The following is a 14,653-nucleotide window of genomic DNA, read 5'->3' on the forward strand; positions in this document are numbered from 1 at the left end:
TTTATGGACACTAATATTATCACTTCCTCTGTATGAAGAATAGTCCAAACTCAACCCTGGAAAGCAAAACTGAACTCTGAAACACAAACAATGGGTGAGACTGCCAGTCAGCTTTTCCAAGATGTGCAGTCCACATTCACATACACTCTCAGCATGAAACACACCCTTTCATACAAGGCCAGAAACACTCCTTTATGGACACTAGCAAGACTGTTGGGATGCTCAAAATCCTGTTTCATAAGAACTTAAACAGAGGAATATCGCAAGAGTTTGAAGGTTCATTTTCCCCTGCCCCGTTCAAACAGAACTGTTCCGTATGCTTGTAAAGAACTGCTCAAATTTTATTTCCTTTTCTTCAGAAATCAAGAAGTAATTTCTTTCCTAATAATACTGCTCTTCAGCAGCTCAAATAGGCCACTTATTTTAAACAGACACATAAATGATTAAAGAATCAGAGAGCATTATGGGACTAGTACAGAAGGTGCGCGATGGTCTTAAAACACTTACGTGACTATTATAGGACTCTGTCAGATGGGGCACAATAACTTCTGTGTGTCCTTTTGTTCCCATAGTTCCAGAGTCTATAAGAGGACGCAGGTTTGCTACACAACGACTGACATGGAAAGACACAGACTATCAGCACACAGTGTAATCACTACACTCTTGTATTGCAGACGTTACTGGATTGTAACCAGTTGTCTCTAGGCACTTTCAGAAGAGTGGAAAGCTTACACCAAACTCACAAAGAAATTAAATAAGAAGAGCTATTCAAGTTAGATCAGGATCCCATAAACTTTAGCCTATGTGGATTACGAGCATTAGAAATTATTTTTCAATGTAAACATCTCTATTTTTATATTTAAATACATATTTTTATGCATAAATAATTCAGCCTTCAGACCACCACAGTATTCTCCCACTCATCAGAACTTAACAGCTGTTCAGTTTCAAGAACTCACTCCAAGGCTTTCTACTATGTGAACAGTAGCAGTTGCACAACAGCAGAGCTGGTTTCCACCTTGAGTATAAACCTCTTCCTCCCCCCAGCCTATAAAGGAACAAGGTAAATCGGAGCAATTTGCTATCAGATCTTATAAGCAGTTCCAAGTCAGGAAGAGTAAGAACAGAAAAGCAGAGCTCATACAGAGCATGAAAAGCAGCCCTTGCTTCCTTTCCACACCCTACCTATCAATGTATCTCCTTGCTTCAACATTGTCCAAAGCAGTTACAATCACATCTTGCTTGGTATAGAATTCATCGCTGTACGTGTTCTCAGTGGCTGGACAAACTTTATTAATATCTGAGTCAATCTTTACGGAAGGATTGATGTTCAGAGTTGCTTCTGCTGCAGTATAGCTCTTAGGTTTCTGAAAGTATGAATACATAGATATACATAACTATGACACTGAGACTGAGATAAAGAACAATACTGAGATAAAGAACATCTGAGACACAGAAATATCGACTTCATTTGCTGATCAAACAACAATTCACTGACAGAAATGTTAGTATGCAAAACATAGAATACGGGAAATTTTTTAATCATGTACCTCCCTCACTGATATATATCTTACTAATATAGGAGTTTTTTATTTTTAATTTTATTTAAAGTAGTGTGTCAGAGACCACATGGTGAAAGTGCTTGAATGGTGCAGAAGTTTATTGAGTAACTAAAACTGATGCCACATGTTGCCTCTCATGCTCTCAAAATGCCCTAAGAAAGGAGCAGTTCATGACTGTCAGAGGATAAACCCATTAGTAACTGTGACCATGTCTCTGCAGCACAGACATCAAACAGCTATGAATAATCACAGTACTGCAAGGTATTCCATACAAAGCCAATTTCAGAAACTAAACTGAAAGAGAGTTCTTAACCTACCTGACACTTCTAGCCATACTACATTCAGTTATCTAGGGATCAGCACTCAAGACAGTGTGGCTTCTGAAAGCTTGAAGGATTCACATTCCATTTATCTATCTATCCAAAGTGTAATCTGTTCCCAGATTTGCTACACATAAACAGGAGGCAGAAAATTCAGCTGCTGGGTTTTGGGCAGGGGAAACCTTTTTTCCACATTGCTGTCAAGATCTGAGCCACCTTTTTTATTTTGTGCTGTGTTTGCAAGTTCAAGGATGTTCTCTCTGCTTCTAAGGAATTAACAGCTGTGTCATCCACTTACTGAATGTACTTTTTTTTTCAAAGATATTTATCATCTTAATGGAGACTGAATGAAATCAGAAGATAGCAACTTTGGTGAAGTTCCATCAGCAGTAGCACTACTGAGGTCTATTGAGAACACTTCTGCCAGCACTGTCTGTTTTCGGTTGTTTTATTTTCCCTGAATTTCAATGTTATGGTAAAGTATTTCTGACATACTAACCCGTGGCAACTTCTTATGCAACACAGCACTCCTGATTGTCAGGTCTGAGGGACTTCATTAGTCAAAAACACCAGTACACATTAAGGTTAGACGATCCAATTTTGCTCAACTGATACCAGTGATAAGTGGGATGCCATTGCAGTTTTTTAAAAGCTTGGATTTCATTACAGCCTTTAAGTCTTTTCTAGACAGAAGTACAGACACTCACAATTCAGCTCGCTGTGGAGACACAGGACAGAGAAACACAACAATAATCCAGAGAATTTACTGAATAAGAAAGCCTACCTGTATGTGATGAGGTCGAAAAAGAAACTGCCTGTTCAGGTTGGATTTCTCTATCAGGTCTGGATCTGTAATTGTAACCTAAGTCAGAAGGGGCAAAAGCAACAGCTGAAGTTACAACTTAAGTGTAGCACTGAGCAATGATACTGATGCAATCTCTACAGACACTTTTCAAAACAAAGCACTGCTGTTGGCATCAGCTCTGGCTAAAAGCTCTGCCTATCCAGACTGACCAAATTTTGTTTAAAAACCAAAATACAGCAAGACTGTATTTTATGTGTTCTGTTTCTAATTGCACACTTCTTCCACTGTATGCCGAGGCCATTTGTACCCTCTGCACAGAGATCAACCTGAAATAAGACTCAGACTTTTAACACTTTTAGTAATTTATTTAATTATTCCTTATCACATTACTTTTTAATAAGAGAAGCGAGGTTAACAGGTGACTTACCAATCCTTTGTCTTGCCCAGTACCAACACCAAGAAGTGCAAAGTTTTTTAGCATTTCACAGCCTATCGCTCCACAGCCAACCTAAAGAAAATCACAATTTAAGTCAGACACATAAGGGAAAACCATGAAAACAAGTATAATAGAGAAGCCCCATTAAAATTTTGGACCATTTGTTCCGCAATGGCACACATCAGAACTGCCTTCATTATTTTGAAGACAGTGGACATTAGTTGTATCAACAAGGCACTTGCAAAAAGTGTGTCAGTCATACTCACCAAGAAAACATTCAAATCATGAAGCTTCTGGCACAGAGAGTCTCCAATACAGGCCCTCAAGGCATCATACCTATCTCCCCTATGAAGGCACAGGAGATAAAAACAGGAGAATACCAAGTTGCCATTTATCATGGTAATACCATTGATGCCAAACTGCACTTTGACGTTACTAAAGAAGTCAGATGGAAGCTATCATTCCTGTTCCTCCCATGCTCAAATAGGACACACATTCTTAACTCCAAACCCATTCAGTGCTGCAAATAGCACTGAATTAAGTTTAAAAGACATCTTCCGTGCCTGCTTGAGACTCAGATGTGTACATAAGCCAGTAGATTGTAGTTGTATTTACCGTGGGACAAATTCTTCAGAGCCCACCTTCTCTAGAGGTGTTACAATGTCTAACACATCTATGTACAGCTGCAAAAAAAAGAAAAAAAAATAAAAACCTGTGAAAAATAGTAATGTTATTTTAATTTTAAAAACTAACTATTTTCTATGAACAACAGAGTCTAGAAAATTAGAAGCACTAAGTTTTTACTGTCAGTGGAAGACTATACAGCATTTGGTACCCTACAGTTTACTTCAGGAAAAAAGCAGGAAAAAGCAACTGGACACAGAGGGGAAAAAAGCTCACTCAAATAGGTGAGCTGCAAGGACAGGCATGTTACCCCTCCAAAGGTAACAGTGAAGACTGTGATGTTTTTTAATCTAACTGTACTCTGATATTTATCCTCAGAGTCTGAAAGTACTGCTCTTATGTATAGCAGCTTAAGCTGGCATCTGCCCTATATCACACCTTTGCAGCCATGAACTAATAAGCCAATGCTCTCTTTGCTCGTGTGAAAAAATGTCCTGTGTGAACTCCAGGTGCAAAAAATTTTAATAAAACTGGCTGTACTTTTATTGTACACATAAAAACATTGTGGTTTTTACTAAATTTAGTCTTTTTTTTTTTATTTCCATGTTATAAAAATTGTTCAGGTTATTTTGATCATACAGCACTTACACACAACTAACATGCATAACATGTCAAAATAAACATCCAAAAACAAAGACAGTCTTACCCACTGCTGCAATGGAGAAAATTTTCCCGTTACTGCTTTCAAGACTTCCTGGCTAGCAACACCACCCACTGCTGCAGCCAGAGGAGGCAGAAATCCCTGAGCAGTCCGGGACAGCCATTTTACCACATCACCATTTACCTGAGGCTGAAAAGTAAGACATGGTAACAAATTTATCCCCTCAATGAGCAAAGTCAGTTCTTGACAGATTCACAGATTATTATTCTTCAGTAAAAGACAAATTATTTCACTCTGACTAGCAAAAACATTTCCAGCCAAGACAGATCCACCATATATCCTGCATTTGTCATATGCATTTGTTTAAAAACTGGATTCGCATAGCCACAGGATTCAGCCTTCATGTCAGGTGAACATTCAGTTGAACCCATGCTGAAACACCATTCTGTTCCCTTGCATGGCCTTCAGAAAGCCAGCTGATCCATCTAAAGATGGATCCAGAGACTAGAACAAGGACCAAAGCATGACCTTTAGGCAACTAAACAAGCACATTAAAAAATTACTCATAACGACAATGATTCCTTACTCACTTTATTTTCCAGTGTTTCACTTATAGACATGGCTATTTTCAGCATTTCCTCAGCATCCTGAAGGCATCTAGACATCAGGGTAGAAACAACAATGATGAGTCCTTCTAGAAACATGATCAATGGAAGAAAAAAGCAACGGATACAGTAGGAAGAGTCTGGAAATTTACACTGTCTTTAACGGTAAGCATTAAAGATGTACTTCTAAACGTTAGGGTTAGCTCAGGAACAAGAGTCTCAGGTAAAAGCCCATAAGCAAGTAGAGTTTTAAGATTTACACTTTGTAAGCAGTTTTGTCTCATTTAGCTCAAAATTATGCAAATCAAGAACTACAGCTGAATAAAAAAATACTGAAAATGAAAACCAAACCCTTCAGCTCTTCTTTTTTTTTTAAACCCATAAACTACAAGATAATTTGGGATCACTGAAACAACTCTTCCATATTAATCACACAATGTGAAAAAACAAGAACAGAGAAGGCCTTCCTGTATAAGCCGTTTCTGTCTACCTGGGACCAGAAAGTGTCATTGCTACATTGGGAAGGCCCTGTCACACACCCAGATGCATGCAATAGGTAACATTTTTCATCTAGATTTCAACTTTTCATTTCTATATGGTCTATTAAGTACCAGACAGACAAGGTACCCTGCTGCACATCAAACCAGTAACTACAGTAAGAGGAGAGAGCTGTCTGATTCAAGGCTTAGCAAAGACAAAACTGCTGCTTTACCCAATGTTCGGTCCGCGACCAAAGTTCTCCTGGAAGTGGTTCAAGGCAAGCATGGCAACATGGATCTGCAAAGGAGTCTGTTAAGACAACAATAACTGTTGATGAGTTACAAACTAGAGAAAAATTAAAGAAACAAAAGCAACTATTTGAACTCTTCTGTTACTATTTCACTTCCTTGTCTCTTAACCACAATGCTCAAAAAAAGTTTTTAAATAGCATTAAAAAGTGAATTTGAAATATCTCATACTAATGTTTTTACAAGTATTACTCAGTGTTAATGTAATGCCCTTCAAGCACATTCAGCAGCCATTTCAACTAAGTCCAACTGAAGAGTCCCCAAAAGAATTTAGTGCTGAAATTGGAAAATGAAGTAATCTTCTTTAAAGTAGACATTATAATGCACTGCATTTTGTCAAGTGTCAATAACAAGGCCCAGCATTAAAAGTGAAAAGTAGAAAATCTTAACAGGTAAGTCACACCCTATATTATCATACAAACAAAAAAATCATTACATCAACATTGTTTAGTTTAAAATTTTAATAAGCCAGAGACTTACATGCCTTCCATGTCCACAATACTTATCTAAAAACGCAATAGAGGCAAATACTGCTAGTGTCCTCTCACAGATTTTAAAAAGATCTCTGAATCATTTTTTTCAAAGAAATAAAAAAAAGTATCCTTACACTATTAATTCCAGTTTCCAACCCACCTGTGATCGCCTTTTTATGATTATCCCAGCTTTGATATCAGTGTGATTTTTATCAACTAATATTATTAAATATAGGAAAAAAATTGTCGCTTGCAAAATTTCCACTCTCCTGAATTAAAGACTTATCGAAACCTGAGATTTTAAACAGCAAAGGTGGCTGAGCTGTGCATTTACAACATACTTGTTGCAAATCATGGATAACAAGCCTCTATGGTGATCTAAATCATAATGTAAATTCTGTGTGACTACACAAACTGATACCTCACTCCTACTTCACACTTTAAAATGGTATTTAATTGATACAAAATAGTTAGGAAATTATATTATTCTAAACATAAAGCTAAAGATGACAACATGTAGTTTAAATATTAAAGCACTTATGCCCATATCCCCACATTCTGATTACCTCAGGCTTGCTAAAATCTGCAACAAGGCATAACGGATTTGTTATCTGCTTCTCCAACCGTTCCTGGAAAACAAGAATTCATGACAACAACACACTACTTAAGAACGCAACAGTCACTGCTACCTGACAAAACAATACTCTTTCTGTAGAGACTAAGAAACAAATCTTTTCTTACTAGCATTGCTATTACTCTCTATTATTAATCCACAAAAGATGCTTAAAATAATCATCTACTGCAAGTTCTGTCTATCAAAAAAGGTCAGAGACAGGTTTTACATCCTAGTGGCAAGACTCATCTTTAAATGGGTGCAATTTTTGGGGTTGTCCTGTACAAAGCCACGAGATGGGATTCCATTATCCTTGTGGATCCTTTCCAGCAAAGGATATTCTATGATTGTAGGAAACTGCTCTGAGATTAGTTACCAGGAATTTTACTGGCAACTGGCTGTTTGCTTGCAGAACTTCCCCACTCCAGAGGAACAGGAAGCTACGGCTTCACAGAGACAAGATACAGTGCTGTGCATTCTCACATCAGAAGCAGTTGGTCCTCACTCACAGCTTTTCAGAAGAATGTTTGAGGGCAGTCAAGATCTACATTCTGCAGGCCCATAAAGTCAGCATGTGTATTGCAAGCCCTCTTACACAAATTCACCCAGTTGTCTCTTCTCAGAAGGCTACCAATAAACCACATATTTGTAGACCTTTCTGAAGCCTATCCCAGCAGTACAGGGCTAGGCTGCCCATAATTATTTTTTTTCTCTACAATGGTAGGTAACTTTGAAGTATTTCCTATTCTCTGTCGTTTAATAAATCAGTATCACTATTCTCATCCAATAAAATTAAGTAAACCCAAATAACTGATAACAAAATCATGTATCTGCTGAACTCTGCTTCCAGTGCTCAGACCATTAACGCTCGAGAACTCAGCTATGTCAAGCACACACTTACAAAGTAAAACATCTTGGGAGTCTTCACTTGCACAGCTATGCCTCCGTGTAAGTAAGGCTCCATTTCTGATGTATCACCAATGCTGAAGGAATAAGGTGACACCACTGAAAAGACAAGAGCATAAATAGTGTCTGATAATTCAAAGTGTCATTGGATGCTACAATTCTGTATACAACAACGTGGGGTTTTGTCACTGCTTTTTGTGCTGTAATTTTGTAGTGTGCAACCTTGCTTTGAAAGCATAAAACACAGCTGATCCTCATAACAGGATTGTCCCTCTGCCAGTTTCTGGGTTAAAGTATTAGTTTCACATGATCTGTTATGAAATGAGCTTTTTTTAAGTGGCAGCAGATTTAAAAAGAATTCTGATGACCACAGCTCTGTAACAAAAATGAAATCACACTCAGTTTTATTTAGACTGTGCACAGCAGTGTCCAGAATACTGCTCAGAGTAGGATTTTAGCCCTGTGATGAGAAAAACAGGAAATCAAAAAGGGCAGGGCAGCTGGACCATTTTGTCACATCTTCCCCCTCATACATGTGAAGCATGGTTCAGACAAAAAGACACAAAAAATGTTAATCCATTAACATTAACAAAACTTAAAACAAAAGCTAGGTCATGATTAAGAAGAAGAAACTGGCCACAGCATCAGCACTAGCAAAAACACATGGGTCCAGAGAAAACAGATTCAATCGCATGTTCCAAGGGTATTGTTTTTTGACTCAGACCACAAAATAGTTAAAAACAACCAACCAACCCCCACCCACTTGCTCTCTCTTCTCCTCTGAACAAACAGGCATTGGGATCTGGAAACTGCAAAATTCCCCACCATCCAAAAGGAACCAAGTAGTATGCCTTGAGACATGCCCACTACAAGCAGAACAAAGCAGAGTAGACACAAATAATGAAAATAATTTCAAAAGCATGCTTAGAACGAGAGCCATGTCAATGCATCGCTGTACACTTAAACTGTCACCCAAAAAAACCTACAAGGCAAACAGTGACACACAAAGTGGCACCCAAAACCATGACAGAAACACAGGCATTATAGGACCCTCCAAAAACCAAACCAGTTTCATCAGCCAACTAATGACGAAAGCTCAGAAGCTGCCAACTAGATTCCACTGGCTAAGCATTTCCACTGGCTCCTTAAGTGGCAAGAGTTAACTCCTGAGCGTTTGGAAAGACTTTACTAAATGGAAATGGAGTCAAGATAACACTAGAAAGAGCTTTGTACCAAAATGCAATTTTTTTAATGCAAGCTCACTGGAGGTTTGCATAATCCAGCACTCCTCTGGCTACAGTAATTAACACTACAGCGAGCTAAACCAGGCCAAAAAATAAATACCTACCAAATGAGTCAGCAAGTTTACCTGTTATTTGGTGTGTAGATCCATTTAAGCATGACATTCCATTAACTTCCCGAAAGGTTAAGAACTGTCCTGTTTCAAGTCTGTGTGGATGATTTTCAAGGCAAGTGACAATACCAGGATTTGACTGAAATAAAAAAATGGCAAAGTTAACAAGGAGGAAAGCATCTTGTGCAAAGGGGTCATGTTTTATTGTAGGCACATAGCTTTTTGACTACTGAAACTGCAGACTAATACTTTTTACATCTCATTTCTGTCATAGTAAGAGAGTTACCTATGACAACATTTCCAGTCCTACTACTTTCAATTTAAGTGTTTCTATAACACAAACTTTCTAATTTTCACTGTTTACAGGTCTCAGCACGTTTGCAAACTCCATTTGTTATTTCATACCAAATTCATTGTTCTGTTCTGAAATAGCAGCAAATTTATATCTGTTTTCCAAACCAAAAGTACACTACATGTATGGAGAAATTTTCACAGGCACTAAGAAATAAAGTCTTGTGAATGGTCCTTATTACTCCATGCTTCCTTTCTGTCTGATCTCCTTAAAAAGGACACCCCAAACTCATTCTTGAAAGTTAGGAAGCTTACAAAGCTGGACATCAGCATACAGGATACACAGCCTCAGCAGATCACAAAAGATTGTATGTGCCACAGTTTCTTATAAAAAGAGCTCTTTTCATGCCTATTTCAGGGCTTCCTTAGAAGATTTATCCTAATCCTACCTAAATTATGTCCTCTTCTCTCTACATCTCATTTCTTTCTCTTTCTCTCTCTCCAATTAAAAAATAAAGGATTCAATACTGTGATGTTACATTGGCAGTAACAACCAGGAGGCATCAGTATGCTCTACAATGTTAACATGGTTGGTTTTGATTGAGACACAAGAATGAAGTAACTTTGTTTGCCTCTGATATACTGCCAATTTTAAACTGCTTTTTCAAGTAGCCAAAGAAAAGTAAAGCAGCACAATGACTTTCTTCCCTTACCTGTGTTATATTTGAAATGAAGATCTCCTTTGGCTCTTCTCCTGTTGTATCCAGCACTTCAAATTCATCACCAAAGTCACAAAACAAACGTGAACATACTCCATATACATCTGCACTGATAAACTTCAAGAGAAAGTAAAAATCGTTAGTATCCCTAGAATAGCACAAGCCAAAGGAATGATGGCTCACACTGAATCCTGATGAAGGTTTAACTTCTATGGTGGAAACCTGTCATGTGTACTCAGGCCACTGACCACATAGCACAGCATTCACAACAGACTTTGAACTTGCACAAGCATTTCTGAACCCACACACAAAAAACAGGAATCACACCAATACAGTGAAATACTGCCATTTCTACTACTGTTACATTCAATCTCAGCACATTCTTCAGTCTCAGCACAGTCTTTCAGAACAACTGTGAGTTAACAGTGAAAACTATTTCTTTAACACTATATTTTTTTTCAATTAAGAACCAAGCTATGGTTATCTGTAGTGGTATCCAGATAATACCAGATACATGTACAGAGTAGCAGCATCATATTTCCAAAACTTCTACTGCTCCATCAACATGCCATCTGCATAGAATATAAACCTCATAACCAGAAAGAACATGCTGGAGGTTCAGAATGCTCACTGTACAGATTATTCACATCCTTCATTTTTTCTATTACCTTAATAGGTGGCTGCTGAGCATGACAGAAGTCATTAATCTTCTTCTGCAGCAACAGACTTACTTCAGTCAATATGACACACTGTGAACAAGAACAGAAATACTTCTACGACACTGAAAGCAATCAATATCTTCAGGCTATGGAAAAAGCAGTACTAAGAGTAAGTTACTCAGGTGTCCTAACTCCTATCCCCCACACATAGCAGAGACAGCAGTCCTGAGGAAGTTCTCTCATTTGAACACACTGCTTACTGCTTCACAAGTTCTGAAAACAAAATCAGTAAGAGCAGGAACAGCAAATTCTCTTTTTTTTTTTTTTTTACTGCAGCTGTGAAACTCAAAACTTAATTAGAACATTTACCAAAACAATTACGGATAATCTCAGCGAAAATGCAGATCTTAATTTTAAGATTAAAGCTAACAAAACAGACACAAATGATACTCATCAGTGCACACCAAGAAGTCTACATAAACTTCAAGTACTGGTGCTCATAAAATTGCAGACATACAATTTCTGCAAGCATTCTTTTAACATCTAGAATAGTACTGGGTCCCAGTTATACACGGCTTATTGTAGCTGGGACATTCAGAAACTTGGTGTGCTTGTGTATAAATGCCAGCCACACTGCAAAGGCTCCCCACTGTTCTCCTGCACACAGGCAGGAGATAAGTGACTGACCAACTGCAAACATCCTCACTCCACCACAGAGGTGCTTGCATTTCATTAGATACATACATACATAAATGATCTTTCCTATTGTACAGCCTGAGTTTCTGCTGCCTGGAATACAGCACACAGAACATATGTAGAGCACCTGTGCTATGCAGCTGCAAAAGAAGGTCACAGTTTCAACTTCAAACAAAAAAAATTGTATGACAACCCCACTTACTATTTATTGTCATAGTAAATTCAATAATAAGTGTCATAAGAAAGTGCTAGGAACACAAAACCGCTGCTTCAGCCTTGGAAAAAAACAAGCACAACACTTTCACTGGTATAAATACAAGACCTACTTCTTTCTTTATAATCCCCTCAGTATGTACTTTAAAGTTTCTCATTTTATTTACTTCCATAAAAAAACCCCCAAGTCGCTTGCTCTGAGCCAAATACACATACAACTGCTTTAAGAGTGACATACCTGGTACTGCTTCAGAAAAGACAGATCTGTGGTTTCATCTAGTGGCACAGTTGATGCTGCTACATGGACATATGGATTGAGTTCTGCAATATGATGAAGTGTGGCCTCAGCCCTGAAAGAACAGCAATTTTCAAATTTTTTATATAACTAAAAATATATTTTCAATACAGAATTTCATTTCATGCATGCCCTACCAGAGTCCCTCATGAAGTTCCCTGGCAACAGCCATCAACTCATTCACACTCAAATTCCTAGCAGGTATGAGAAAAACAGCTCTGCTCAATATACAGCAGGACTCACTGATGGTCTGATGTCAGGACTGTTGTATAGTCTTGTACGGGTGTCTGAGAAAGCCCAAGGAAGAAACGTACAGTGGCCCCCACCATTAAATTCACATTACAAGCTCACAATAACAAGAAGTGAGATGTGTGACTCAGAACCTCAGTCCCAATCTAGACTTCCTCTAATATCTACCTGGGCACTGTACTTGAAGCCAGCGACTCCAGGCTAAGGGTTTAAAAGGTATTTGATATGTATTAGTAGCTCTTGGATTATGAAATGTTACTTTTGACATTGATGAAACTGTTACTCTTAGTCAAGTTCAGTCCTCCCTCACTCCAAAGACTTCACCAACCTGTTCCTTTGATTGGTAACATCATCTTCATGGATGAAGAAGTTGATCCCCAAATCCCATTTAGTGCAGTGCTTGGTGTCATGAACTGTAAGAGCCTAAGAAAGTTCAGCAAAAAGCATTTACTGGAAGAAGTGTACGTGGTCACAGCACCCAAAAAGATGGATTAAGCCCCACATAAAATGCTGGAGGACCAGCAGTACAGAAGATTTAGTTGTAGCATGTATACAAACAAGCTCTTTCAACCTCTTTCCCAAGAAAACTCTTACTGTTTGAGAGACAGAAACATATATCCAATATGCACTTCATTAAGCATTTCCCTCACAGTTTGCTGTGATGACAGCATTTAAATATCAAAGATGATTTTTGCCAGACTGTGATACAGAGGCAATTGTGATCTGTAAATTAACAGACTCATAAGCTTTTTTTCTATTGGAAGAAAGAATTTTAAAAGGCTTCTCTAATAAAATTAATCCCAGCAGCACATGAGCAGATAGATTAAAACACTCAACCATTCTAACAACTACACAAAAGGATTCTGATGGATGACAAAATAGGATAACGTATTTTGAATAGCTTGACTTTTGAGTTAATATCACACTATTTAGGAGAAGCCACTTTGTACAAAAGTATTCAATATCTGATCAGCAGCTGGATAAAATATTCTAGGAGTTATTTCGGAATGCAGGGGACATTAACGTGAGAATCTGACCACATCACTAGAACATCCAGATTATTGAAAGTTTCCACTCCCAGGTTCTCAAATGTTTTGCAATCCTTCTACTGAAGAACAGATTCAGAAACCTAAGATTAACTAGCTAGTGTTGTGCCTTTTTCTCATGCTCACCCAAGAAGATCCAACAACAGAACCATTTTACATACCTTTACCCCAGCCAGAATGATATTTTTGGCTGAAACAAAACAAAAACAGAGTTAGGGACTGTTGCAGGTTTCTTGCAAATCTGTAACTGGATAGTTATGCAGGTGGACAATAACATTACATCATTGTTAAGAACTTCATAGCTTAACTTTTTTTTCTCTTTTATATTTGGCTCAAGCGTTCTACAGCACCACTGAAAGCAAAATAATATGTGTAAGGTTAAAAAAGCTCTCTACATTTGTCATTTGTCAGCTGTTCATTCCACAAATGTGTGATTACACAGATATTAATGCCAATAAACTGCAAAATCCCATGACTGTTCTGGCATCTGGTGCAGAGAACCATTACAGTCAACTGAAGAGGTAACACCCCAGGTACAAACCAGCCAAGACACGTCTTGTTCATAAAGAGGTAAGGGAAATTGTTAAGGAGTTTCTTGCACCAGGATAGTATTTTTCACCAAACTGTTCTCCTACCTCCCACCCTCCCATTTCCTACCCGAGGATAATTTGGGCTACAGCTGTTCTGTATTACATTCATTGGTACTTATGCCTAAAGGAATAACTTGGATTATCCACCATAAACCTTCACCCAAGACACAAGGTTTTGGGTAAAGCAATCTGGCCCGTGGAAGCACATTTTAAAGTAAAATTTGAAATGTTGTTCTAGTAAAATGATAACTTAAGTCCAGGATCTTTCCTGCATCTGCTATGTTAGCCATATGCATCATGCACATATAAATTCACACAGATACTTCAGACATGTTTATTATATTTAAAATTAAGTTTACAACTATTCTGTGATAGTCTATTTATGTACACTTGTGTCTTCTTAAATAAATGCTATCTAACTTACCAATCTCCACACCAAGACCACCTATACCACTCAGGAATACATGGGACTGAGCCATCTTCTGCATTGCTGTGTCTCCAAGAACATACCTCTGACGACTACAGCAAAGATAAATTCAGATCAAAACACAATAAAACAAAGTTAGGAGCATATTAAAGCAAGTTGAGAAATCCTAATAATAAAAAAAAAAAAGTTCAAATGTTTTCAGTTATTCTATTATCCTAACAAGTCTCTAATCTGCAATAGCAAGTTCTGCAGGTGAGTGTGCATCATTAGTGACACACACACAGTTCTCTTTACCAACCCTCCATCCAACGCACAACTGAG

General features: G+C 37.9%; 1 protein-coding gene across 1 annotated transcript in view; it reads right to left on the bottom strand.

Moving 5' to 3' along the window:
* UBA6 (ubiquitin like modifier activating enzyme 6) overlaps positions 1 to 14,653 on the bottom strand; it is a 30,471-nt gene that overhangs the window by 12,211 nt on the left and 3,607 nt on the right. The window contains exons 4-21 of the mRNA XM_032685339.1: positions 14,330 to 14,424; positions 13,477 to 13,505; positions 12,598 to 12,692; positions 11,964 to 12,075; positions 10,826 to 10,906; positions 10,152 to 10,274; positions 9,163 to 9,286; positions 7,789 to 7,892; positions 6,841 to 6,903; positions 5,726 to 5,802; positions 4,999 to 5,065; positions 4,454 to 4,597; positions 3,739 to 3,806; positions 3,390 to 3,468; positions 3,115 to 3,195; positions 2,667 to 2,744; positions 1,186 to 1,367; positions 508 to 613 (exon numbers count right to left, since the gene is read on the bottom strand). Of these exons, the coding sequence (XP_032541230.1) occupies positions 508 to 613; positions 1,186 to 1,367; positions 2,667 to 2,744; positions 3,115 to 3,195; positions 3,390 to 3,468; positions 3,739 to 3,806; positions 4,454 to 4,597; positions 4,999 to 5,065; positions 5,726 to 5,802; positions 6,841 to 6,903; positions 7,789 to 7,892; positions 9,163 to 9,286; positions 10,152 to 10,274; positions 10,826 to 10,906; positions 11,964 to 12,075; positions 12,598 to 12,692; positions 13,477 to 13,505; positions 14,330 to 14,424 (1,708 nt within the window). The remainder of the gene's footprint in view (positions 1 to 507; positions 614 to 1,185; positions 1,368 to 2,666; positions 2,745 to 3,114; positions 3,196 to 3,389; positions 3,469 to 3,738; positions 3,807 to 4,453; positions 4,598 to 4,998; positions 5,066 to 5,725; positions 5,803 to 6,840; positions 6,904 to 7,788; positions 7,893 to 9,162; positions 9,287 to 10,151; positions 10,275 to 10,825; positions 10,907 to 11,963; positions 12,076 to 12,597; positions 12,693 to 13,476; positions 13,506 to 14,329; positions 14,425 to 14,653) is intronic.

The sequence above is a fragment of the Chiroxiphia lanceolata genome, chromosome 4 (assembly GCF_009829145.1).
Source record: "Chiroxiphia lanceolata isolate bChiLan1 chromosome 4, bChiLan1.pri, whole genome shotgun sequence".
Taxonomy (NCBI): domain Eukaryota; kingdom Metazoa; phylum Chordata; class Aves; order Passeriformes; family Pipridae; genus Chiroxiphia; species Chiroxiphia lanceolata.